The 24289-nt window shown below is 50.8% G+C and overlaps 2 protein-coding genes across 5 annotated transcripts; one reads left to right on the top strand and one right to left on the bottom strand.

Annotated features, from left to right (window-relative positions):
• Nucleotides 1-109: 109 nt before the first annotated feature.
• Nucleotides 110-19404, top strand: TRPC2 (short transient receptor potential channel 2). The gene is given in 13 exon segments (NM_001374477.1): nt 110-180; nt 992-1711; nt 4102-4308; nt 5255-5419; nt 7140-7314; nt 10019-10219; nt 10315-10477; nt 11669-11761; nt 15794-15986; nt 16510-16637; nt 16773-16851; nt 17642-17771; nt 18931-19404. Coding segments are annotated over 13 exon segments (2655 nt in total). The 5' UTR covers nt 110-165; the 3' UTR covers nt 19317-19404.
• A 535-nt stretch (nt 19405-19939) lies between these two features.
• ART5 (ADP-ribosyltransferase 5) lies at nt 19940-23444 on the bottom strand. Of its 4 annotated transcripts, XM_076002264.1 has the most exons (6): nt 23387-23444; nt 23058-23133; nt 22649-22879; nt 20927-21656; nt 20380-20412; nt 19940-20303 (listed from the first exon to the last, which is right to left on the bottom strand). In XM_076002264.1, the coding sequence occupies exons 3-6, from the start codon at nt 22706-22708 to the stop codon at nt 20197-20199; spliced, it is 930 nt and encodes a 309-aa protein (XP_075858379.1). In that variant the 5' UTR covers nt 22709-22879; nt 23058-23133; nt 23387-23444; the 3' UTR covers nt 19940-20196. The 4 variants fall into 4 exon arrangements, with proteins under 4 accessions (XP_075858379.1, XP_012600600.2, XP_012600601.2 ...); XM_012745146.2 differs by lacking the exon at nt 23387-23444 and having other exon boundaries at nt 23058-23371; XM_012745147.2 differs by lacking the exon at nt 23387-23444 and having other exon boundaries at nt 19940-20300; nt 23058-23371.
• Between the last annotated feature and the right edge of the window lie 845 nt (nt 23445-24289).

The raw sequence follows: 24289 nt of genomic DNA, 5'->3' as shown, positions 1-24289 counted from the left end.
CCCCTGGTCCCCAGGGTACAGGGCAGAGGGGGAGCAGCTGGTCCTGCAAAAGGAGGGCCCAGGGCGGGGTTTTGAGTGGGGAGGAAAGAGAATGCTGGGCACATCAGGGGAGCAGACAGCAGGAATTCAGTCTGTCAGTCCCTGCCAGCATAGGTGGGTGCAGCCATGGACCCTCTCACGGTAAGAGGCCTTCTACTCCCTTATCTTGCCCCATCCTGGGCCCATTTCTAGCTGGGAATAAAACAGTAGATTGGCCCAGACGGGTGGCAGCGCATCGTAGCTGCCAGGCAAGTGGTAGACATCTCTGGGTGGGAGAAGAACCCCTGGAGCCCTGAGACTGGGCCCAGAAGAGAAGAGCAGTGAGGATGGGGCTGGGCCTGGCAGAGAAGAGGGACAAGGCAGCACTGGGGGGGAGAAGTGCCCTCTAAGGCAGTGGAGGGCAGAGCTGGGGGGTTGGTGGAGGAGGAGCACATTGGGATCCTGCTGGAGTCCTGGTCAGTGCTAAGGGAGTTAGAGAAGGCCCAGTTCAAAGACCCTCCTGTGTGGACATGTCTAGACCTGCCCTTCACAGAAGCTCTGGGACTTTCAGAGGGATGAGCAGCTGGGAGATGAAATCAACAAGATGGGAGCTGGTCCTGGACAGATCCTTTGTGCCTGCATGTGGGGTTAGGCTCCCTGTGCAGCCCTGTTACCTGCTCTAACCTCCCCTTTCTCAAGATACCCACATGTGGCCCCACCACCACGTGTGGGGTTCTTGTGAGGGTAGAAGTTGAGCTGAGGAAGGAGCTACCCACTCCTGGTACTTCCTTAACCTGAGAATCTACGCAATAAAATGGTGAATAAGACAATTTCTGCCAGTATGTGTTTGGGACAAGGAAGAATATAATGGTGGCTGGGTATAGAGGGTTAGGGCTAGAAGCAGAAGGGTGAGGGAGGCCCCAAAGCAAAGGAAGGTGGAAACTCAAGAATCCCACCTCTCCACTCCATCCAGCCACAGCCTAACTGGACAGAAATCGTAAACAAAAAGCTCAAGTTCCCACCTCCACTCCTGGGTGCCATCCAGGAGGGCCGACTGGGTCTCGTACAGCAGCTGCTGGAGTCAGGGGTTGAGGCCACGAGCAACGGGTCCGGCGGGCCCCTGCGGAATGTGGAGGAGGCTGAGGACCGCTCCTGGAGGGAAGCTCTCAACCTGGCCATCCGCCTGGGCCACGAGGCCATCACTGATGTGCTGTTGGCCAACATCAAGTTTGACTTCCGGCAGATCCACGAAGCCCTGCTAGTGGCGGTGGACACAAACCAGCCGGCAGCGGTGCGTCGCCTACTGGCCAGGCTAGAACGGGAGAAGGGTCGCAAAGTAGACACTAGGTCTTTCTCACTGGCTTTCTTTGACTCATCAATTGATGGTTCCCGCTTTGCACCGGGTGTCACTCCACTCACCCTGGCCTGCCAGAAGGACCTGTATGAGATCGCACAGCTGCTCATGGACCAGGGCCACACCATTGCCCGGCCTCACCCTGTCTCCTGTGCCTGCCTAGAGTGCAGCAATGCCCGCCGCTATGACCTGCTGAAGTTCTCCCTGTCCCGCATCAACACCTACCGTGGCATTGCCAGCAGGGCCCACCTCTCGCTAGCCAGCGAGGATGCAATGCTGGCTGCCTTCCAGCTCAGCCGCGAGCTCAGGCGCCTTGCACGCAAGGAACCTGAGTTTAAGGTTGGTTCCTCTTCCTTCCCCCTGCCCCTGCTGCCCCGTGTCTGTTGCTCTATGGAGCATGGTTGGGCCTATGGTGCATGTTCTGGGAAGTGGGAAGCAACAGAAAGAGGATGAGGCTCAGTCTCTGTTCTAGGAAACCTCTGTTTTGATGACAAAGTGTCACAGGATCCCACTCTGAGGGGGATTTCATTCTAACGGCAGAAAGCAGTCACTCTAGAGGCACCTGGTCTTACAAGGGGACAACCACACCCTACATGAGTCCTGTGTCTGTCTGAGAGAGGAGAGAGAACATAGATAAACAGAAAAGCTGGGCAGGTGTGGTGGCTCACACCTGTAATCTCAGCACTTTGGGAAGCCAAAGTGGGAGGATTGCTTGAGGCTAGGAAGTTCAAGACCAGCCTGGGCAACATAGCAAGACTGTCTTTTCCAAAAATTTTAAAAATTATTCAGGCACAGTTGTGTGCGCCTGTAGTCCCAGCTACTCAGGAGGCTGAGGCAGGAGGATCACATGAACCAGGAGCTTGAGGTTATAATGATCTATAATAGCACCACTGCACTCCAGCCTGGGCAACAGAGCAAGACCCTGTCTCTTAAAAAAAAAAAAAAAAGACACAACTGTATCAACTCCCCTTAGAGCCAGAAGAAAAAGATAAAAAAAAAAAATTAAAAAAAAAAAAAAGAAAGAAAAAAAAGCAACTGGACAGACTTGGAGATGATGTTCAGTAGAATAAGTCTCTTCTGAGCACCTGCTGTGTTCCCACCTGGACCATTGTATGTTGGGGCTCTCAAGCTTGTGATCACAAGCAGGACAGAGAGGGGGACAAGACACCCCCAGGACACTCAGCCTCATTCAGTGCCTCTATGGGTGGTACTAACAGGGTTTCCAAAGCCCATAAAACAGATGTCAGGAAAGCTACAGCTGTTGTGTTCAGGGAAGACTCCTTGGAAGAAGCAGCATTAAATTTAGCTACAGAGGTGGGTGGTTTAACACAAGTGAAGAGGAGCAGGGAGGTGGTTGAGGTGTGGCTGCAGTCCAAAAAAGGCTCTCAGGTAGCAGAAGTACATGTGGTGATGAGTTCAGGGGAGACCCTGTGTAGGAAGGACTGGGGATGCAGAAAGTGGAGTTTGGAGGCAGGGACTGGCCAGGGGACCTTGGATACCACCAGTCTGTTCATCCATCACTCATCCACTGACATCTCCTGTGTGTTGAGCCAGACTTGGTCCCCATCCTCAAGATTATCACTAGGTGGGAACCAACAGTGATATCAAAACAGAGGCCTAAGGAAGAATGGCCTGTGCTCTGAGAGCTAGGGGAAGAGCATGCTGCCCTACTCAGAGATGTGGAAGGCTGAGAGAGTGACAAGCCCCCACTGCACAGCTAGCAGAAAGAGCACGCCTTTCCAAAGGACTTTCCCTCCATGCTCACAGCTGCCTAAGAGGGAGGCCTAGCAGAATTATCACTTCCACTCTATAGCAGGGAAGCTGAGGTCTGGAAAGGGGAAGAACCTTGCCCCATGTGACAACCACCTGAGGGACAGTGCTGGGACACAGATCTAGCCTCCTGAAAGCCTAGCCTGGATTCTCTGGGGTAAGGGCCCCACGCAGAACTGAGCGTAGGATTGACAAAGTGGAGCCAGGAACTGCCTTATTCATTTCTGCATCTCCTAAAATTGCCAGCACAGGTTCTCATAGTGTAGGTGCTCAAAAAGATTACTTAAGTGAGTACATGAAAGGCATAAAGAGTAGGAGTAGGGCTGGGCGCAGTTGTTCACGCTTGTAATCCTGGCACTTTGGGAGGCCAAGGCGGGAGGATTGCTTGAGCTCAGGTGTTTGAAACCAGCCTGAGCAAGACCAAGACCCCATCTCTACCAAAAATAGAAAAAATTAGCTGGGCATGGTGGCATGTGCCAGTACTCCCAGCTACCTGGGAGGCTGAGGCAGGAGGATCGCTTGAGCCCAGGAGTTTGAGGTTGCTGTGAGCTAGGCTGACGCCACGGCACTCACTCTAGCCTGGGCAAGAGAGTGAGACTCTATCTCAAAAAAAAAAAAAAAAAGGAGTAGGAGTAAAAGTGGGACAGGAAATAGGGACTAGAAAAGGGAAGTGCAAGGGGTGGGAGATTTGACACAGGGGTTTGGGTTGAAGTGACTTAGTGAAAGGTAGAGACAGCACCAGAAAAGCAAAGTGACACAGGAGGCACCTCTTTATAGCAATAAGGATAGGTGAGGTGGCAGAGAGGAAAGAAATCAATGACCAAGTCACACCAGATACAGGAAGTGTTGGTACAAGGGCAGGACAGAGGTGGCCAGGCCCATTGTTGGGGGGAGGTGGCCTGATTTAATGGGCCTGGGTCCACAGGGTGGTAGGCACACATGCACCTGCTTTCCTATAGCCTGAATACATTGCCCTGGAGTCGCTGAGCCAGGACTATGGCTTTGAGTTGCTGGGCATGTGCCGGAACCAGAGCGAGGTCACTGCGGTGCTCAACGACCTGGGAGAGGACAGCGAGACTGAGGCTGAGTGCCTCGGGCAGGCCTTTGAAGAAGGCATCCCCAACCTGGCGCGGCTGCGACTAGCTGTCAACTACAACCAGAAGCGGGTCAGCTGGGCCCTACCATCTCCCCCTCCCTGCCCTGAGCCCTTGCCCTGCGACCTCTAGGCATCTCCCACTCTAACCCTAAGCAACTCCTTTTCCTACCCTGGAGACCCTCTTAGACCCTGATTCTGAGAACCCTTTTATCTAGGCCCTTGACCCTGCAGGTCCCCAACCCTCCCTTCTTACCTTCTATCTCAGCCCCAAACCTCTCCCCAACACTGGGAAAACCTGTTACCCAACAGGAACCCACCTTCAGACCAGGACACTTGGGTCTTAGACTCAGCTTTGCCTCTGGCCTGCTGAGTTACTTTGGTCCAGTCTTTTTCTGTTGTTAGACTGTAGTATCTCACTTCATAAACCGAGGTTAGACTAGATCTCTCAGGGCTTAAATATGAACTGGTTCAATTGCTCCCTATCTCATTGGACACCCTCCCACCTAGGCTAAAAACAGGCTTCCTTTCCAGCCTCCTTCAGCCCTTGCTCCTCACTCTTACCCACCCTCAGATACCCAGCCCATCAGGAGCCTAACCAAAAGCATTCCTTCATAATGGCCCCCCGACATGGCAAACCCCACTTTCCCCCTTCTCCCCTCCTCAAGACCATCCAGGCTGGTGCCCTCATCTCTAAGAAGGCAGGGAACCCTGGGGGTTCTGGATCTTGGGTACCCAGTTCTACCTACCACTGCCTGACTTAGATTCAAAAATGTGGGATCCAGAGAGTCTAAGAAAATCTTTGAGTTCAGCTTCTTCCTTCACACACCAAGGCCTGGGGCGGTGGGGTCTCCCCATGGTCACATGACAGGTGAGCTGCCTTTCTTCTGGGCTAGCTGATATGGGGAGAAGGGAGGGGTGGTTCAACCTCGGTGGCAGGGAAGTAAGGGCTATGCGCCCAGTGTTCCCCTTCCCTCCCAGCCTGGTGACACCCCTGCTCATGCTACCTCTCTGCTTAGTTTGTAGCACACCCCATCTGCCAGCAAGTTCTGTCCTCCATCTGGTGTGGGAACCTGGCCGGCTGGCGTGGAAGCACCACCATCTGGAAGCTCTTTGTTGCCTTCCTCATCTTCCTCACCATGCCCTTCCTCTGCCTTGGCTACTGGCTGGCGCCCAAATCCCGGGTACAAAGAATAAGATTAATGATAACCGTCACTTACTGAGCACTTGCTTTATGCCAGGCCCTGAACTAGGCACTTTATGAATATTTTATGAATGTTCCCTTTAAGTAATTTGAGGTGGGCCTGGAAGGCAGGCATTACATGTCTATTTTATATAGGAGGAATCTGAGGCACAGGGAATACAAGTGCTTCTTTTTGTCAAGGCTACACCATGAATAGCAGTGTCAGGACTTAAATAGAGGCCCCTCTGCCTCCAAAACCTGAATCCTACTGACAGCCCTATATTCTCCTAAAGAGAATCCCACCCCAACTACCAATTCTTTGGGAGGCCTTAAAATCTTTCCTTGAAACAGGGCATGGTGGCTCATGCCTGCAATCCCAACGATTTGGAAGGCTAAGGTGGGAGGATCACTTTAGGTCAGGAGTTCAAGCCCACCCTGGGCAACACTGTGAGACCCCATCTCTACAAACATCTTTTTTTAAATTTATTTTTATTTATTTATTTTGAGACAGAGTCTCACTCTCTTGCCTAGGCTAGAGTGCCGTGGCATCTGCCTAGCTCACAGCAACCTCAAATTCCTGGGTTCAAGCGATTCTCCTGCCTCAGCCTCCTGGGTAGCTGGGACTACAGGCATGCACCACCATGCCCCTCTAATTTTTTCTATTTTTAGTTGTTTTGGCTAATTCCTTTCTATTTATAGTAGAGACGGGGTCTCGCCCTTGCTCAGGCTGGTCTTGAACTCCTAAGCTCAAGCAATCCTCCCGCCTCAGCCTTCCAGAGTGCTAGGATTACAGGTGTGAGCCACCTGGCCATATCGTTTTTTAAAAATTAGCCAGGTGTGATGGATGCTGAGCATCTGCAGTCTCAGCTACTTGGGAGGCTGAGGTGAGGAGGATCTCTTGAGCCCAGGAGTTTAAGGCTGCAGTGAGCTATGATTGTGCCACTGCACTCCAGCCTGGGTAACAGAGCAAGCTCTCATCTCTGTGAGCTAGACCTTGTGCCTGGTATTGGGGATGTAATAAAGAACAAGCCCTGTTCCTGTCAACAGGCCAGCGATAAGGAGAGGAGTGTTCCAGGAAGCAGGAACAGTGTGTGTGAAGTCCTAGGGAGAGAGAATGTAAAGCACTGGAGAATCTGAAAGGAATTAAACAATGAGTGGTAGAAAAGTGGGCAGAGGCCTGAAGTGCCTTGTGTGAAGACAGAAGCCATTGTAGGATTAATGAGGCGAGTGCCCCACCAATTCTGTGTTTTGGAAAGTTCCCTCAACTGGAGGTGTGAAAGGTAGATTTGGGGGTGGGTAGGAGTTAGGGAGACTGTTACAGGGTATGAGAGACAGAGCATAAAGAAATGCCTCCTGGGTTCCTGGCCCAGATGACTGGGTCATTTTATGAGGTGGGGACATAGGAGGATGAGAAGGAGCAAGATGGGATAGAAAATGATGAATTTATTTTTTAATATGGTTGAGTTTAAAGAGGGACCTCCAAGGAAAAGTTACTTTGCCTGTGTGATTCTCAGTTCCTGAAAGAAATGGGAATAATAATGCCTACCTCATATGGTGGTGAAGAAGACAATAGATATATAGTCCCAGATATACTACATTCTCAATAAATGTCTGCAGAATGGGAGAAAAGGGAGTCACATGTGGGCTGAGCAGTCCAGATGGGCTCCCTGGAAGGAGAGACTGCACCGGACTGAGCTGTGCTCTCCCTCCCTCCCCCAAAGCTGGGCCGCCTTCTCAAGATCCCGGTGCTGAAGTTCCTGCTGCACTCAGCCTCCTATCTGTGGTTCCTCATCTTTCTGCTGGGAGAGTCCCTGGCCATGGAGACGCAGCTGAGCACCTTCCGTGGCCGCAGCCAGAGTGTCTGGGAGACTTCACTGCACATGGTTTGGGTCACAGGTACATGTGTGGGACCCTTTATTTGTGGCACTCTCCCTTAGGGCCCCCCCCATACTGTTCTTCACAATAAGCATCCCAATGGGAGGGCCCCTGCTTCTGCAGATGCCTCTGAACATACAATCAGACCCTTCCCCTTCACCCTCATCAGGGACCTCGCCCTGTGACATCAGTTCCTACCCACTCTGGAGATTCCTATCTCACAAATAAGACACTGGTCCACAGTACCAGATAGTGTAATGGTAGCCTGCAAGCACATGATAAGACAAGCTATCCCAGAGGTCATGAAACAGAAAGGCTCACAGATCAAATTAAAATACTCAAATCATACAGTGTGGTTAAATCTATAAATAGTATCATTATAACAGTGCTATTAAGAAGACCAGAGTTGAGGTTTGAGTAGTGGGTGTAACAGAAGTGGTACCTGGGCCTGGGACCAAGACTTGATTTATGAAAGACACACAATGGCAAGTATATCTGGACAGAGCTGTAGCTTACCAACTATCATGATGAGCAACCATGAATTTTATGGGCATTCTCTGGGTAGAGGACATGTGGGGCCAGAGTGGGTGTCACCAGTAGGTAGCAGATTTAAGATCTGATGAATACTGATGGCCTAATGCACCTCATGCATATTTACAAGCTTCATGTGTCATGAATATTTAGTGTCTATCCATTCCTTCCTATGTATGTCACAGACATATGCTCTATTTACTTTATTTGTTCAACATATCACCCAGGTAACTAATTTATTTACACATAATACGTAAGTTTCATCCATTCCGTTGGTTTTCTTTTATTCTATACCAGAATGAAGTATTCTCAAACAATTCAGCAAATACAGTTGACAAGAATCCCTAGAGCTCCACCCAGCCTCTGGCGGGTCAGCTCAGTAGGCTGGACTGGTGGCCCTTTCGTTGGCTATCCTCCCCTCATTTAGCTCTGGCTTAGTTAGCAAACTCCCAAGCCACCTGTCTACCAAATCCACTACTCCACCCTGTACCAAGCTCGTCAGTGAGGGCAGAAAGGAAATTGGGCCCAGAAGCTTCAGGGAAAGAAAACAAGAACAGCCCAAGAGGGAAAGTTTCTCATCCTATTACTTACTAAGCGTTTATTGACCAGTACTGAGTGAAACCAATACAGTTCCTGCCTGTGAGGGAAGAAAAGTCCTATAAACACGTGACACAAAACTCTTTTATTCATGCAATAAATGTTTGCTGATGCTCTATTGTGATTGAAGCCCTGAGAATATATGGATAAGTTAAATATGGTGCCAGCCATCGATTCAACACACATTTACTGAGCATGCACCCCACCCTCACAAGGTACTTTACTACCACCCAGCACTGATTTGAGTTTCTGACCATATTAAATTCACACTTGTTTCCAGGCGTTTGCACATTTGTGCTTTTTTTTTTTTTTTTTGAGACGAAATCATGATTTGTTGCCCAGGATAGTACTCAAGGGATCTTCCCACCTCTACCTCCTGAGTAGCTGGGACTACAGGCATGCACCACCACACCAGCAGCCTACTCATTCACTTTTCCTAGAGCCTCATCCCTTCCTACACTGCCCCTTCCCCTGGCTGGCTCCTACTCTTCCTTCAGGTCTCAGCTTAAACACTGCTTTCTTCGAGTAGCTTTCCTGGCCCCCAAAGCACAGAGAGGATCCTTTACTAAACACCCTCCTAACAGTCCCTCTGTTCCCCTGCTATTCAGTCGTAGCATTCACCACATTGTATCATACCTACTTGGTTACTTGCCTGTGTCCTTCACTAGATTATAAACCCTGGGAGGGCAGGGACTATGTCTTGTTCACCATAAGATCTCACCAGCACATGATAGGAGCTTAATAAATATTTGTTTAATTTGTTCTGGGCACTGGGGACAAAGAGATGAAGTGGACATGGTCCCAACCCTAGAGGGGCTCCAGGTTCAGGGCAGGTAGAGCGGAGACAGACCCATGGAGAGGTAGCCCGCAGCACCCATAGTGATGGCGTCACAGAGTTAGGAACAGAGAACTGTGAGAACACAGAACAGGGAGCAACTCACTCCACCCGGTTAGGGAAAGCTTCATGGAGGATGTAATATGTGACCTGGGCCACAAAGGTCAGCTGGCCTTCCAAAGGGTGTGGAAGGGCACTCTAGGCAGAGAGGATGGACAGTGAGTGAAAAAGCACACAATTGTATCCTGGGAATGGAAAAGGGTACAATGTGGCAGGATCAGCTGGCTAATGGAGTCCAGCTCCCAAGATCTGGTGCTGGGCCTCAGATCTGGTGCTGGGCCTCACTGAGACATGGGCACCCTGAGCAGGCTGATAATTTGGAGCCCCTTCACATCAATTTGCTTTAAATACTTGCCCAACATTTATTTGGTGGAGGGCAGGGAAAAACTGGTTTAAATCATCCACTCCCCAAAAATAACCTCTCCCAGCATTACTCAGTTTCTGAGTGTCAGCTGACTGTGACCATTGGTGCAGATCACACCAGCAATAGGTCTGCTTCAGCAAAGAGTCTTGTTTATTTTTACATAATACCACTCCAGCCCGAAGTGATTAAATGTTTACCTTTCATTGACTTCCCCCCGTGATGTTTTAGCTCCCCACCCTCGTTCATAGGATCGCCCTGCACCATAAGCTAGCTCTGATATAGATGGAGGAGGACAGTTCCACCTCACCCTGTCCTGGCCCCCTGCCACCCCTGTTCAGGCTTCCTGTGGTTTGAGTGCAAGGAAGTATGGATCGAGGGCTTGCGCAGTTACCTCCTGGACTGGTGGAACTTCCTGGATGTGGTCATCCTGTCCCTGTACCTGGCGGCCTTTGCACTGCGCCTCCTCCTGGCTGGGCTTGCGCACATGCACTGCCGGGATGCCTCCGATGGGGCTGCCTGCCGCTACTTCACCACAGCTGGTGAGTGTCCCCCTGACTTGGCCTTGAACTTCCCAGTTTCTCTTCTCTTCTTGGCTCTTGGCTCTCAGCCGCAGCCCTCATCCCACCCTGCACAGAGCGAAGTGAGTGGCGCACCGAGGATCCCCAGTTCTTAGCCGAGGTGCTCTTTGCTGTCACCAGCATGCTCAGCTTCACCCGCCTGGCCTACATTCTGCCGGCCCACGAGTCGCTGGGCACTCTGCAGATTTCCATTGGCAAGATGATCGACGACATGATGCGGTGCGTACTGTCCCTGCTCAGAGCACGCTCCTCCCTGATAGATTCCACTCAGCCTCCTTCTGAAACTCCCCAGCACTGCTGCAACACAGGGGTTCTTGACCTGCGCTCCTCCAGAAGCACAGGCTCCAGGGACCTCTGAACCCCTGAAACTGTTAGCAGAAGTTGGAGTGTAAATGTAAACATACATTTCTCTGCAGAGCAGGTCTACAACTTTCACATAACTCTCAAACAGGCCCAAGACCCAAGAAAAGATTACAAACCACTGATAGCAGAAAGAGCCCTTGGTTGAGACTTCCAGTCCCAGTTCTGTTGCTGTCTCCATAGTCCCTCTCTGGGCCTCAGTTTTCTCATCTTTAAGGAAAGCCAAGACACTGGACTCCAGGTCCCTTTGGATCCTTCCCACTCTACAACTGCTCTACAACGTTATCTGGATGGCTGAGTGTGGTGGCTCATGCCTGTAATCCTAGCACTCTGGGAGGCTGAGGTGGGAGGATCACTTGAGCTCAGGAGTTCAAGACTAGCCTGACCAAGAGCAAGACCCCATCTCTACTAAAAATAGAAAAAAAATAGCCAGGCAACTAACAAAACAAAACATTATCTGGTCTTCTTGGTGCTTATCACCTAATCATGTACAGCCAAACCTGGCTATCACCCTAATCACAGCTTGCTTCCCTGGGAATGCTCTGCCTGAGGCAGGACTAGAGTGGGTGCTCTTGGTGGGAAAAGCCCTAGTTGTTTCTTAACAGCTTCGGAGCAGTTTAGCTTGGGAGAGAACCTCCTACCCTACCCCAGGATTCTTGTAGCCCTCCCTGCTGCAGGCTGACTCATTCTCACATTCGGGTTTAACTCTTCTGGTGGTAACTCCTGTCCCATAGAACTCTCTGACTCCAGCCATTATTTATTTTCCCCAGCCACTGTTGTATGATCTCAGTATCTCAATCCTTACCTGTAGACTGGTCCATCCCCAGCCTAGACTCAGTACCCATTATTTGTAAAGGAGAGGCTCTGCTTGGCACTACTTTAAATCCCTTCCCATATCCCACTCCCTAATTTCTCTATTCTTAATTATAACCAAATTGAATATTTGTCAAGTAGAACCAGGGAGGCCATCAGCCCCATCCCTCTTTCCAAAGCCTGACTTCTCCCAGGGTGGAGACCTGCTCTCACCCTTCCACATCCCACCCTTGCCAGGTTCATGTTCATCCTCATGATCATCCTGACCGCATTCCTCTGTGGCCTCAACAACATCTATGTGCCCTACCAGGAGACAGAGCGGCTGGGCAAGTATGCTGGGGCAGAGGCAGGACGACGGGCAGGTGGGGAGTCTGGGATCTCACAGCTTGGAGCCACAGTGATCTCTTCCTTTTTCCCTCCCTCCTTCATTTATTCACTCAATTAATTCTCTTGTTTGCTCACTCCCTCATTGATTTGTTCTGTCATTCATTCATCTGTTCACTTATGCATTCATTTATTTCCCCCCCAAACTTTTTATTCTGTAACATATGAATCCTATGAAAAAGTTAAAAGAAAAGTACAGTGGATGCCCATATACCCTTCACCTAACTTCACCAGTTGTTAACATTTTGCCACATTTGCTTGATCTATTGCTTTCTTTATTCTTTTTTTACCCTGAAACATTTAAAATAAGTTGCTTTGATACTTATCCTTGGAGGCAAAAAAAAAAAAAAGGGAAAGTTGCAAATGCCACAACACTTCATCCCTAAATAGTGCAGGATGTCTCCTAAGAACATAACCATAAAATTACTATCACACTCAAAAAATTTAACATTGATACTGTAATATTTGACTATACAGTCCTTATTCAAATTCCCCCAACTGCCCCCCACCAAAAGTCTTTCTAGTTTTTAAAATCTGATATCCAATTTAGGACCATGCATTATATTTTTTTGTCATATCTCTTCAGTATTTTTTAAATTTAGAACACTTCCCCTACCTTTTCTTTGCCTTGCATGACAAATGAACTTTCTTGAAGAATGTAGATTAAGTCATATTCCACAGTTGGTATTTGTCTATTGTGTCATGATCAGATTCAAGGGAAGCACTTTTGGCAAGAACACAGCCTAGTCGATTACATGTACTTTCCATTGAGTCACATCAGGATGCACATAATGTCAGTTTGGCCCGCGGGGGAGGCCCACTGGACTAGCTGCCCTCCCCACTGAAAAGACATTAGGGAAGCCCATTTAGTTGTTACAGGTAGGTATGTTGAGACTCTGTGACTAAACTGCTCCCTTGCAATCCTTTACCAAATGGCTTTAGCATCCATAGGTGATTTTTACCTGAATCAGTTATTACAGTGGTGGTTTTAAGATGGTTATTTTTTACTTCTGCATTTCTTCCACACTTACTGGCTGGCATTCTTCTATAAAGGAGTGCTTTCACCTATCTTCTTTTTCAAATATCACTATGGACTCAAAAAGATATTTTAAAATATAATAATCCATTACAGTCATTATTCTATTTGGTGCTCAGTTCTTCCTAAATATAGCCAATAATTAATTCTTATATTTGTTTATTCACTCATTGTTTATTGATTCATTCACTCACTTTTAAAATTCATTCACTTTCTTTTTTTTTTTTTTTTTTTTTTTTTGAGACAGAGTCTCGCTTTGTTGCCCAGGCTAGAGTGAGTGCCGTGGCGTCAGCCTAGCTCACAGCAACCTCAAACTCCTGGGCTCGAGTGATCCTTCTGCCTCAGCCTCCCAAGTAGCTGGGACTACAGGCATGTGCCACCATGCCCGGCTAATTTTTTTATATATATATCAGTTGGCCAATTAATTTCTTTCTATTTATAGTAGAGACGGGGTCTCGCTCTTGCTCAGGCTGGTTTTGAACTCCTGACCTTGAGCAATCCGCCCGCCTCGGCCTCCCAAGAGCTAGGATTACAGGCGTGAGCCACAGCGCCCGGCCCTCATTCACTTTCTTAATCATTCAGTCATTGTAGGTTTTTAGTTGTCATTGAGTTCATACCCATTTATTGATATCTCCTTTTAGTAGGTCCTGTCCCTGGCACTGGAAGCACAGACAGGAGAAATGAACAAGACTCATTCTCAGGGAGACAATAGCCACGTGCATAAAAATAAGTTCAATTTGGGATAATGAGTGCTAGGACAAAGGAAGGTTTATGTCGAGGGTGCCAAGAAGAGGAAGCCCCTTCCTGTCCTGGATTGTCAGGGAAGGCTTCATGGGGAAGGGAGAATCTGGACTCCACCTGGAAGGGTATGGACTTCAGTGAAGGTGCAGGGCATTCTGGGCAGAAAGGGGGCATGTACTAACACAGAGAGGTACATATGGAGAATAGCAAGATGTCTTCAATGGTTGGCACATGGAGAGAATTCCATGAGAGGAGGAGAGAGAGGGTAGTTGGGGTCAGGTCATGTAGCTCACCGAGGTCTTGCTGGAAGGTTGGTTCTTTCCAGCAGGCCAGGATGCACCAGGTGGCCTCCCAAGCAGTTACCCCATCAAAAATTCTTCATTAGTGCAACTGCATGACAGTTATATTGATGACACGAAAGGATCCACACTTGGGCCTCTGGATGTTGGTCTAAGCTTCCTCGTGGTTCTTACGAAGAATTCTTGTTCACAGACTGGCTTCAGGCTATCAGCACTAAGGAACTGTGTAAGCTCTCCATGAATCTCAGTGCCAGGGACAGTAACTACTCATTCCAGCCTGCTTCATGGGTGCTGGTGGCATCACTCCACAGTGGCAAGGGAAAGCTGAGCCCTCCCAGGCTGTTCATTCATGGGTAACAGCTAATTAAGTCAAAACTATTTATGCTAAAATTCCTAGGTAGGTTGTATGGTAGACATCCGGACTGAGGGTAGTTAGGAGCATTTAAAGGTTGACAAGCAGAGGTCCAACAGATGAGGTCAGATTTATAAAGAACACCCTGCATGCAGTGTGGGGGTCAGAATAACAAGAGAAGAACAGAGGCCAGAGACCAGTGTAAGACTGTGGGAATCTATGCCTCAACTAGTGCTGAGATAGAGGGAATAAGACAGATTCACAAATAAATACAATAGGAGAGAAAATGTGATCAGAACCGTGAGAAACTGACACACACACACATTCACTGGGGGTAGAGAATGGAGTTCAGGAAGGGCTTTCTGGAAGAGGTAGCACAGGAGTTGCTACTAGTGTGCTCCAAACCACCATCCTCTCTCACCCCGCCATGCAATAGTTTCTTAAGTGGCCTCCATGCCTCCACTCTCTCACCTGCTTCCCTTCCATTTTGCTCACAGCATCCAACATGATTTTTTTTTGAGACAAGGTCTCACTCTGTTGCCATGTCTGGAGTGCAATGGTGTCATCATAGCTCACTGCAACTCCCAATGCCTGGCCTCAAGCGATCCTCCCACCTCAGCCTCCTAAATAGCTGGGACTATAGGCACGCACCACTACACTCAGCTAAATTTCCTATTCTTTGTAGAGACAAGGTCTCACTTTTGCTCAGGCTGTTCTTGAACACCTGGCTTGAACCAATTCTCCCACCTTGGCCTCCAAAAGTGCTAGGATTATAGGCGTGAGCCACCATACCAGGCCAACATGATCTTTTCAAATGTAAACAGGCAACACCCGTCTGCTTAGAATGCTTCATAGCTTCCTCTTTCCCATAGGCCATGGTAAGGACCTTTGTTTTTATCATATTAATACAAGGTCCTGCATGGTCTGGTTGGTGCCTCTCACCAGCCTCTCTCTCCTCTGCCCTCTGAGACCAGCCATGCTGGCCTTCTCTCAGTTTCTCAAATGCCACCACACTCTGCTCCCCACTTGGGAAACACTCATTTCCACACCTCTTGTCCTTTCACGTCTTGATTCCCACCATCCTTCAGAGCTCAGCTTGAATGCTTCTCAAAGAGGCTTTCTCCCACCCTAGACTAGGTCATGACATCCTAAGCTGCTCTGCACAGCGAGTACTCAGATGTTGGTATAGCAGTATCCACAGTGGTGGAGTGTGGAGTGTTGGTATAATAGGGTCCATCTGACCCCCACTCCCTCCCCAGAACATAGGGTCCTTGAAGACAGGGACTGTGCTTGTCTTGTCACTGACATATCTTTAGCACCAATGATACTGCTTACTATGTGCTCAGTAAATACTAATATTGGCTGCCTGAAAGAATAAAATTTGGAGCTTAGAAGTGGCAAGAGTCTGTATGGGCTGGGATCGTCCAAAGGGCTTCATGGAAGCAGAACCCCCTTGGCTGGGTCCTGGAGGGTGAGGAGGAACATCTGGGCAGAGCTCAGGCTCCTCTCTCATCCCTTATTTCCTGATCTTACTTGGCCCGGCATGCCAGTTTCAACGAGACATTCCAGTTTCTGTTCTGGACCATGTTTGGCATGGAGGAGCACAGCGTGGTAGACATGCCTCAGTTTCTGGTGCCTGAATTCGTGGGCCGGGCCCTCTATGGTATCTTTACCATCGTCATGGTCATTGTGCTGCTCAACATGCTCATTGCCATGATCACCAACTCCTTCCAGAAGATTGAGGTGCGTGAACTGAGGCCAGCTTCGCACAGGGAGAAGCAGGGAGAAAGGGATGGATAAGAAGAGGGTACCAGGAGCCAAGACACTTGGGTTCCTTCTCTGCCTCCACTACTGTGTAGCTTTGGGCAAGTTTTCCTCTGTAAAATGAGGGTCTTAGTAATGCTATTATTAATTGTTCCTCCAGACACCAAGTCTAGTGCTCTTTCCACTGTGGGGGTAGGGGAAAGAAAAGCAGGGGGAGCAGGAGAGGGAGAGGGAAGGGAGAGGATGGGAGTGGATGGTGGGAGAACAGCCTGGGCAGGAACTGGATGTCAGAAGATGACAGGTAAGGAGGGGAAGGGAAGATGAGAGGAAGCAAGTGGAGAGACGTGGGTGATAGACGAGGACAGAGATAAGCAGGGGGAGAGGGAAGAGGTTGGCACTGGAGAATAAGAGATGTGAGGACCGGGGAAGAGAGGCAGATGAGGGGGCAGGAGGGTCAGGTGTCAAGACGGCCCCTGCACAGCCCCTACCTCCTGGCCCACAGGATGACGCCGATGTGGAGTGGAAATTTGCTCGCTCCAAGCTCTACTTGTCCTACTTCCGAGAGGGCCTGACCCTGCCTGTGCCCTTCAACATCCTGCCCTCTCCCAAGGCTGCCTTCTACCTTCTCAGGTGATGACCTCAGAGCTCCTACTCCCATCCCCCAAGCACCCGGCCCACGCACACCACCCAGCTCCTGCCCTCTGTCCTCTAACCAACCTTAGGCCCCGTCCTCTAACCAACCTCTTCCCACCATCGAACTCTCAGGAGAATTTTCCGGTTCATTTGCTGTTGCTGCTCCTGCTGCAAAACCAAGAAGCCAGACTACCCCCCGATCCCGACCTTTGTGAGTACTTCATCTGTGTGTTGTTGGTCTCGCTCACCTCAGGCCTTCAACCGCACTGTCTCTACCGTGCATTCGTGCGCACGCCCCAGCTTTTCTGTCTCTCCAGGTACGTTCCCCAGGAGCCTGTTCCCAATTCCCACTCTGTGTGGCTTCCCTTTCCCTCCGGCCATTTCCTAAATTTCCAACCCTGCATAACACAGCTTAAACAGAAGTCCTTGCCACACTCCTCCCAAGCTGCAAATACCCCCTAACCTCTGGACAGAACTTTTTGCCCTAAACTGGACCAAGACATGGTTGAATATTTAAAAAACAAAACAAAACAAAAAAAACAAACAACAAAAAACACGTTAAGAAGCCAAGGGTAAAGTCCTGCAAACTGGGAAATTAGAGGCTGACAGTGGAGGCTCAGGAGAGGAAGCCAGGCATACAGAAGCTCTGTTAGCCTCAATATCTGCTCCCCAACCCAGTCTGGCTTGGCGGGAGAGCCCCTTCCTAATTCAGACCAGCGTCACTGCCAGATTTGTGGGGGGTTCTCCCCGCACTCCACCTCCCAGCCCTCACCTGACCCCCACCCTGGTCCACAGTCGGCCTTTCCCCAGCTGTCCTTCTGCCTTCTGGACTGGACTGTGGTGCGGGCAGACCAAGGTCTAGGCCTGTGGCCTTCAGGGACAGAACAGCCTTCACAGACTTTGCTCTGGGCCTTTGCTGCCTGGCAGGTGGGGGTGGGGGCAGGGATTATAGGAAGGCTGGGGTGGAGAATCTCTCCCACCCTCCTGTCTTCCCATTCCAGGCCAATCCTGGGGCAGGGGCAGGGCCTGGGGAAGGAGAGCGTGGATCCTACCGCCTTCGTGTCATCAAGGCTCTGGTACAGCGTTACATAGAGACTGCCCGGCGCGAGTTCGAGGAGACCCGTAGGAAAGGTTAGTTGCCCACCTCCAAGTCTTTCCCACACCTGTTCCTTGCTCAACTGGGGTAAATGTCCCACAACCAAACTCACAGCCTTATTCAGCCTGCAAATGTGGCCCCATCCTACTCTGCCCTTAGAAGGGCAACCTGCACAATGTGGCCCCTTGCACTCAATCACCCTCTGACCCATTCAGGCATTTATTCTACTCATTTCACTTAATCGCTCATTCCTGTCTTCATTCTGTGTTCATTTATTCTCTCCTTCACTCACTCAATTCATTATTCATTCATTCACATGTTCACTTATTTCTTCACTCTTTTTTTTTTTTTTTTTCCAAAGACCAACAGGAATATTTCTTCACTCATTCTACCAACATTCAGTGCTATGGTCTCCTTTGTTCCAGGTCCTGTCTGGAGGGAGGGGACATTGTGTAGATCAGGGACACATAGGGAGCTTTCAGAAACCATGATACTAGGCAGAAAGTGCTTGGCTGACGTGGTGGCTCATGTCTGTAATCCCAGCACTTTGGGAGGCTAAGGATTGAAGACTGCTTGAGCCCAGGAGTTCAAGGCTGTAACGAGCTATGATGAGCTATAATCGTGCCACTGCACTCCAGCCTGGACAACAAAGCGAGACCCTATCTCTAAAAATAAAAATAAGAAAATAAAAAATGAAAGTTCTTAGCTAAGAGAAACATAAATTGCAGTGGGAGCCTGAAGGAGGGAAAGAGCCTATCATTTTGTGAGGATCATGGAAAGGTAGAAGGACAGAGTAGCAGAAGTTGGAGGGAGAGGAGATGGAATTTGAACTGGGCCCTGAAGGATGGGTATGAGCTGGTCAGGTGTAGATGGGGGGTGGGGAGAGATTGAGAAGGGCAGATGTACGAATGTCCTAATGACTTAAAAACTTTCCCTATGACTCCTGATCCCCTTTCTGGCCCTCAAGACTTTCCTTCTTTCTATCTCCTAAACCCTCTCCCACCCAAATCAGCTTCATCTGCCCCAGATTCTGCCTATCTGCCTGACTCCCAGCCCATAAGCCATTTCCTCATTTCTTCTAGTTCTTCTTCCTCAAGAACCCCAGACAGGGCATCCTCTGGGGTTCTGTTCTGGGTAGAAGTACAGGGCAAGCTCATCTTCTGAAAGACCCCCTCCATACTCCACCTCCTCCAGACCTGGGCAACAGACTGACAGAGCTGACCAAGACCGTATCTCGACTGCAAAGCGAGGTAGCTGGTGTGCGGCGCACTCTGGCGGAGGGAGGGACACCCCGGCCTCCCGATGGTGCCAGCATCCTCAGTCGCTACATCACCCGAGTACGCAACAGCTTCCAGAACCTGGCGCCCCCCATTCCTGAGACCCCAGAGCTGACAGTGCCAGGGATTGTGGGGACCCAGGTACCTTCAGAAACTGGGCTGCAGGACACTGGAGGGGCTCCAGCTTCTGGACAGTCTGGCCCCTCCTCCCCAGCTCATGTGCTCGTGCATAGGGAACAGGAAGCAGAAGGGGATAGCGATCTGCCCCAGGAGGAGGCTTTAGGGACCAGTGCAGGGTCCTGATGCACAAGGGCCCCTTCTGTTGCTGAGTATAGCAGCCTAGATGGGTGAGTGAGGCTGGGGGTCACTTAGTAGGAGCCTATGCTGCTTTCATGCCTCAATAAAGTTTCTGTCCTGGATGTCAGATGTCTCCAGAGTGTGTGAGAATCCCTGTGTCTTGATGTTTTGAGTTCTTCCCCATCTTTCTCCTAAAATAGACCCTGTGGGAACAGGACAGACAGAATTGGCTTGCTCTGGGGTCCCACGTATCTCGGGCTTAGGATCCTACTTTTGGCTTCCCCAAATATTTAGTGGAAAGAGTTCTGGACCAGGAGGCAGGAGGCTTGGGTTCAATACTGACTCTCTGACCTTGAGTAAGCTGCTTCCTTCCTTGGCTTTAAATTCCAAATATGGCTGAGGAATCCAGCCATCCCCCTTCTTGCCTTCATGGTTGTTGTGAGGACCCTGTGGCTGTGTAAGCTTCTGGATTTCCAGGTTATAGTGTGTGACGTGGGTCTGCACAGGGGACCATGTCTAGGAGTGATCAAGAAGTTGCTCTTTTTAGTCCCTCAGTCTCTGAGCTTGGCAAGGACAGAGCAGGGCAGATGGTCCAGTGTCATGGAACAAACCAGTCAAAATTCTACGTCTCCGCACTGCAACAGTGTTTAATCAAGTAACCATCACAGTACTTCCCTGGCTTATCTCACGGGGTCCCCACCACAGATCGGGGCTCCCTCAACCCTGCTGTGGCCTCAAGTCTTCCCACATCCTGGTTGGGGAGATGGCTGCTAGGGCTGGATCCAAAACCATGTTCTTGCTTCTTGGGGCTGTTTGAAGCCCCCTTTCTTTATATTAATAAGAAGGTCACCAGTTCCCAGGACTGCTAGTGGCAGGTGGTAGATTTTCAGGGCCCAACTCCTGACAGCTGGAACCCCACAGGAGCCAAGAGCAGGGTCTTCCAGGAAAGCAGAGAGAAGACTCCCTCAGAGGGTAACTCTGGCTGCCCTCCTGCTGGAGAGAGAAGAGAAGATGAAGCAGGGCCAGGAAGAGTGGAAGCACCTGAGGGAGGGGCAGGAGGATGACTCACCTGGTGTGTACACACAGCCCTGCCTCTTCTCCCCTGCAACAAGGCAGCACGGTGAGGCTCTGTGTGGCCCACTCTCACACCCCAAATTTCCCTTCCCCCCAGGCCCTGTAAGGGACATTCCCCCTCTCAGTGCATCTTTCCCTTCACCTAAAGGCAAACTTCTGACTTTCCTTGCTCCTCCCTCCCCCAGGAAATCTTTCCAAATTGCCTGTCCATTCCATTTCCAGGTGGTACCCTATCAGCACCATCGAGCCTGGGGCCTCCGGTCTCTTTCTTCTTAACCAGGTCTTAACCAGGTCTTTTTGGTCTATTAGACTATAGAGAAGATGGACCCTTTTGAGAAAATATAGAATCTGAGAATATTCACAGATCTGGAAAACACAGGACCTGACAGAAACTGTGTCACAGAGGACGATAACTACAGCTGACTTCTAGCCCTCAACTCCCCATTAACCCAGTGGGTCACCTGAAGGCCTGGGAGTTGTGTGGGGACATCTGTCGGGCTCATTTCACCCACCCAGGCCTGCTTCCCCCATGCATAGCTCACCACCCAAAAAGGCGCAGTTAAAGTGGCTGCAGGTCTGATTATAGCTCCAGAGAGTCACTAGGTTCTGAGCTCCATCCTGGGAGAACCTGATGACCGAGAAGACTTCATGGGGGGGAATCAGCACCTCATGCTCCTCAGGAAAGACAGACAGGGCCTGGATAGGGGCCCCAAAGCAAGTCCTTAGAGAGAAGAGGGTGGCATTACCAAATCTGCGGGCCACCGCCTCATCCAGGGAGCTGGAGGCAAACTGGCCAAAGCGGACAGAGTCCCCCAGCCTCCGAGGTTCAAAGCGAAGGCTAAGCACTCCTCGGAACACTATCTCCCCAGGTCCCCTACTGCAGCCTCCACTGCCCTGCAGCAGCTGCAGGGCCCGGGTCAGGTAGAAATGTAGGGCCTTGAAGGGGAAATGCCTCATGTAGTGCTCCCGAGAGCCACCACCCGTCCTCACGGCCTGGTTCAGCTCCCAGTACAAGGTGTTGGAGGAGTTGGTGTAGACCATAATGGCTATTCCATGCTGGGCTTTGAAGCCGGAGGGCAGAGTGAGCCCTCGTCGCCTGTGCTCCCAGGCCTCCTGGGCTGCCTCCCAGGATTCCCGCAGCAAGGCATGGTGGGCCATCTCCTCCTTTAGCAGGGAGGCTGCCTTCTCCTCCATCTCCTCTGAACAGCCCACATAGGCATCGTCAAAGGTGTCTGGAGCCAGGCCCAGGGGCAGGATGGGAACAGCTTGGGCCTGTGGAGGAAGGAAGAGAGGAGCCACACAGGAAAGGGAGTAAGTTCAGAGCACTGGATGGAGGGCATCTTGGTGGCAAATAAATTCAGAAACACAGAATCTCATTTCTATGCCCAAATATCTGGTATATACAATTTGGCAAAGGTCCAAGAAGAGGCTTAAACAACACAGGCACTGGAGTCAGACAGACATGGGTTCAAATCTTGATTTCACCACCCCCTAGCTATGGGATCTTAGGCAAGTCTCTTAACTTTTCTTGGCTTCGGGTTTTCCATCTATAAATTGAGGATACCTCCAAGCTTGCAGAGTTATTACAAGGATGACATAAAGAGCTTCATTTCTATACAACCTAAAAGGAGTCCACTTATCATTAGAAAGGTTCCTGCACTTGGTGGGAAGTGAGGCTGGATGACTTCCAAGCAGTTTTCCAACTCTAAGATTCAGTATCCAGGTGATATGCAAATACACAGCCATGTCCATGTCCGGTTACCTGATCCCACCCCCTCCGCCCCCAGCCCATCCTCCTCAGATTCTGTCCCTCTCAGCCTTGTGGAGGTCCCTGCAGGTGTTCAGCCACCACACCAAACCATTATCAACTCTGAGACTCCTGAGTTCTTTCTCGCTTTGGAAGCCTTTATCCCCAGACTTAGGGGCTGGGGTGGGGAGGCCAAGCTTGGTCTAGGAGGGGCTGCCAGGCCCAGAGCACACAGGTGGCACAGTGGGGTTTGCCTAGGCTGTGCCTGTCAGGGGAGATGAGAAGTTCAGGGAAAGTTGGAGGCATCCCTAGAGAGGGGTGGTATGAAAGAAGGGGGAGAGGGAATGGGCACTTGGGACTCCCTACAGGGATGGAAGGTCCTGAGAGGAAGAAAATTAAGAGGAGTGGAATTCTAAAGAAGAGTCCCTGGGAGAGAGTTGAGAGAAGTCAGTGCCCCTGTTCAACTGCTCAGAGCCTGCCCCCAACCGCCCCCTTGGGACATGGTTCCTGGAGTTACCTGCCAGAGGGCGTGGAGGCCGAGGCAGCCAAGGGCGATGAGCAGAGCCGCCAGCACCATCCCTGGGGCGGATTTAGGAGGGCCAGATCCGGATGGGGGTGAGACCAGCAGCGGTGGGGTCCTGGCGTCGTCGGGCTCAGACAAAGACTTGGACCCTTTCTCCAGCGGTGTGAGGGGTCCCTGGTCCAGGACTGGGGGCCAGGCGGGGCGTGGGCAGGGCAAAGGGCGGACCTATGGGTGGGCGGGGCCTTGAATTTGATTGTCCCCTGCGCCCCCGCCTCCGCTTCCCAGACTCCCGCAAGCCCCTCCGCTCAGCCCCTCCAGTCTGGGGACCTTTTTGCGACAATAAAGGTGGGGCCATAATTTGGCTCCACCAAATTATGAGATGGGTGGGGGACTGAAGACCCACCTGGAAGCTGCAGAGGCTGCAGGCGGGAAGGAGCGCTGACAGTCCTGGGGGCAGCCACGCTATCCTCGTAGTCCAGCTGACAAACAAAGTCCCCAGCTAACTATAGCCCCCAGCAGTAACCCGACACCTCCCCTCCCAACAGCACACTGTGGGGCTGGGGGGCGTAACTCCGGTTCCCAAGGACTGCGGGTTCTTTCTCAAGGACCTCCTTTGGCTCTGAGCAAGGCCAGGGTCAGGGAGGGAATTTGTGAGACTTGGCCTCTCCCTCAGGGGGACCCTGACACGACTGGACCCCGCCCCTCCCCCACCCCCCTTCCCCCACCCCGAACCGCTAAGCTGGGGAGCCCCGCCAAGGTCCTGGCCACCAAAAGGTCATCACTTGGGCAGTCTCTGATTTGCATACATTTGCATACGGCCCACGTGTTGGGGCGCAAGCTCCCTCGCTCCCCTTTACTCCCTCCCGCTCCCCCTTAATCCGGTTGGACCAGAGGCAGAGCCTTCTGGCAGGTCCTCAGGCCCCAGCCCTGCCCCTTCTCCCAGACTCAGGTGACCCCATGTTTATAAACACTAGCCTTTCCCCCCACCTCCTCTGGGCTTGTCTATAAATAACTTGGCTCTGAGTTTTGGATGCCCAACCAGAGGTAATGGGAGAAGAGGCCATCTGAGCGAGCAGCAAGCTGAGCCTGAGCCTGGCAGGGGGGAGGGGAGTGTCGCTCCCGTGCACAGTGCACAGTGCACAGTGGCCAGAGGACTTGGGGGGCCTGAAGGTCAGGATTTAGGAGATGCCTCCAGCTGGGGCCTGGGTAGGCACAGGAGATCGGACTAGGCCAAAGGACTCCTCCTGCTCTGGCTCATTTTATTTACCCTGTCCCCTCATCCCCTCAAGACTGTCGGCCAAATAAAGAGTTTCTTCCACCTGGAACCCTGTTTTCTCCAAAAATCCTTCCTGCAGACCAAACAGGAAGATAAACCGTGTGTCCAGGTTCTGAGGAGGGTGGGAGGGGAAGTGGGAAGAATAGCATCCCCCCAAGGCAGAGTACTAGTTAGGAGAAGGGCTTCAAGACAAGTTATTTTGCCCCTTTCAATGAGACTAGCCACCCCAAAGCCTTCCTAGGTTAGAAAACCAGGAGTCACTCTACTATTCACTGTTATTATGAAAACTGTATTAGTCTATGTATCTTGCCTGGCCCTCTGCCTGGGAGGACCTGAGTGTCTGCAGTTGCTGGAACAGA

Source organism: Microcebus murinus, chromosome 4 (assembly GCF_040939455.1).
Source record: "Microcebus murinus isolate Inina chromosome 4, M.murinus_Inina_mat1.0, whole genome shotgun sequence".
In the NCBI taxonomy this organism is placed as follows: domain Eukaryota; kingdom Metazoa; phylum Chordata; class Mammalia; order Primates; family Cheirogaleidae; genus Microcebus; species Microcebus murinus.
Note: the sequence above shows the minus strand (reverse complement) of the source record. Positions and strands in the feature narration are given on the sequence as shown.

Coding starts and splice junctions, on each gene's coding strand:
- ART5 (XM_076002264.1), bottom strand. CDS start 22,708: ATGGTGCTGGCGGCTCTGCTCATCGCCCTTGGCTGCCTCGGCCTCCAC. Junction 21,657..22,648: donor GCCTCCACGCCCTCTGGCAG/GTAACTCCAGGA, acceptor CTTCCTCCACAG/GCCCAAGCTGTTCCCATCCT. Junction 20,413..20,926: donor TAACTGCGCCTTTTTGGGTG/GTGAGCTATGCA, acceptor GCCTTGTTGCAG/GGGAGAAGAGGCAGGGCTGT.